General features: G+C 34.3%; 1 protein-coding gene across 1 annotated transcript; it reads left to right on the top strand.

The window, feature by feature from the left end:
* Positions 1-163: 163 nt before the first annotated feature.
* Positions 164-1,618, top strand: LOC105316106 (neurotrypsin-like). The gene is made up of 8 exons (XM_020007912.1): positions 164-304; positions 351-555; positions 602-741; positions 789-851; positions 906-1,107; positions 1,148-1,293; positions 1,338-1,539; positions 1,589-1,618. The coding sequence occupies exons 1-7, from the start codon at positions 181-183 to the stop codon at positions 1,505-1,507; spliced, it is 1,050 nt and encodes a 349-aa protein (XP_019863471.1). The 5' UTR covers positions 164-180; the 3' UTR covers positions 1,508-1,539; positions 1,589-1,618.
* Positions 1,619-1,620: the final 2 nt, after the last annotated feature.

The following is a 1,620-nucleotide window of genomic DNA, read 5'->3' on the forward strand; positions in this document are numbered from 1 at the left end:
TAATAGATGGGGTAACATATGTGATGACTACTATTATAATTCAGCTGAAGCTAATGTCATTTGTCATCAGTTGGGATACACTGGATATTCTAGCTACTCTAGAGCTGTTCGTGTCAGGTGTGTTTGTTACTTGTATAGTTACTATTCTTGTTGTGTAGTTATGGTACAGACTATCTCTATATGAAATGGAATGATGTTAACTGTGCCAGTAGCAGCTATTTATCTATTGCTCAATGTACCTACTCTACTTACATTGACAGTGGTTGTGTTAACAGTAACAGTTATGATGCTACTGTATACTGCTGTAAGATATTATTATTGTTAGATTGTGTTAATCAGTATTATTACAGATACTACTAGAATTTGGAACAGTAATCCATATGCCGGTATGGTGCGTCTTCAAGATGGAGATTATTCTAATGAAGGACATGTTGAGGTTTATTGTAATGGACAGTGGGGGATGATATGCAGTGATGGGTTTGACTCAAATAATGCTAATACTATATGCAAGCAACTGGGATATGATTCTTATGACAAATTTAATCACACCTCAATGTTAGTTTTATTGATTGTTTAAAATCATTTTTGGGATTTATTTCAGATTTAATAACACAATTCAGCCTATATGGAACACTAACATGTATAGTACAGCAAGTCATAGGTGTTTTGGTTCCGGAAACACTTGTCCATCAGCTTCAGTGACCAACTGCTCTCAGTTAAATGATGTTACACTTACATGCAGTTAGTGAAATAAGTTGTTGTTGCTTGATATTGTAATACTTACTTAGGAGACATTTCATCTTCTTCCAGACAAACTGTTACTCAGTCCACTTGTTCTGGACTTATTCTTAGTCAGTTGATTCCTATGATTGTGTAATAATAGTTTTAAAAATTTTATAAATTAGACTCTGTTTCAAAAGGAGCACTCGTTTTGACTCGCGACAACGTACCATCACCTTCTTATTATTATGGAACAATTAGAGTGTATTATAATGGATGGGGTAACATATGTGATGACTACTATTATAGCTACACCGAAGCTAATGTCATTTGTCATCAGTTGGGATACACTGGAGCTTCAAGCTACTCTAGAGCTGGACTAACAAGGTATTTATTTATCAATTATCATAACTATTATTGTTTGTAGTTATGGTACAGACTATCTCTCTATGAAATGGGATGATGTTAACTGTGTCAGTAGCAGCTATTTATCTATTGCTCAATGTTCCTACTCTACTTACATTGACAGTGGTTGTGTTAACAGTAACAGTTATGATGCTACTGTATACTGCTGTAAGATATTATTATTGTTACAATGTATTTATCAGTATTATTAGATGTCACTAGAATCTGGAACAGTAATCCATATGCTGGTATGGTACGTCTTCAAGGTGGATATTATTCTAATGAGGGACGTGTTGAGGTTTATTGTAATGGACAGTGGGGGACAATATGCAGCACTGGTTTTAGTACAAGTGATGCTAATACTATTTGTAGGCAGCTTTGATATGACTCTGGTTCAAGGAGATATGATTCATTGTATTTATCCATTTCAAATGATTTTGATATTTACATCTAACTTTTTCAGATATGGTAATACAAGTCAGCCTATCTGGAGTA

This window comes from Amphimedon queenslandica, unplaced genomic scaffold, assembly GCF_000090795.2.
Source record: "Amphimedon queenslandica unplaced genomic scaffold, v1.1 AMPQUscaffold_5063_Cont22962, whole genome shotgun sequence".
Lineage (NCBI taxonomy): Eukaryota > Metazoa > Porifera > Demospongiae > Haplosclerida > Niphatidae > Amphimedon > Amphimedon queenslandica.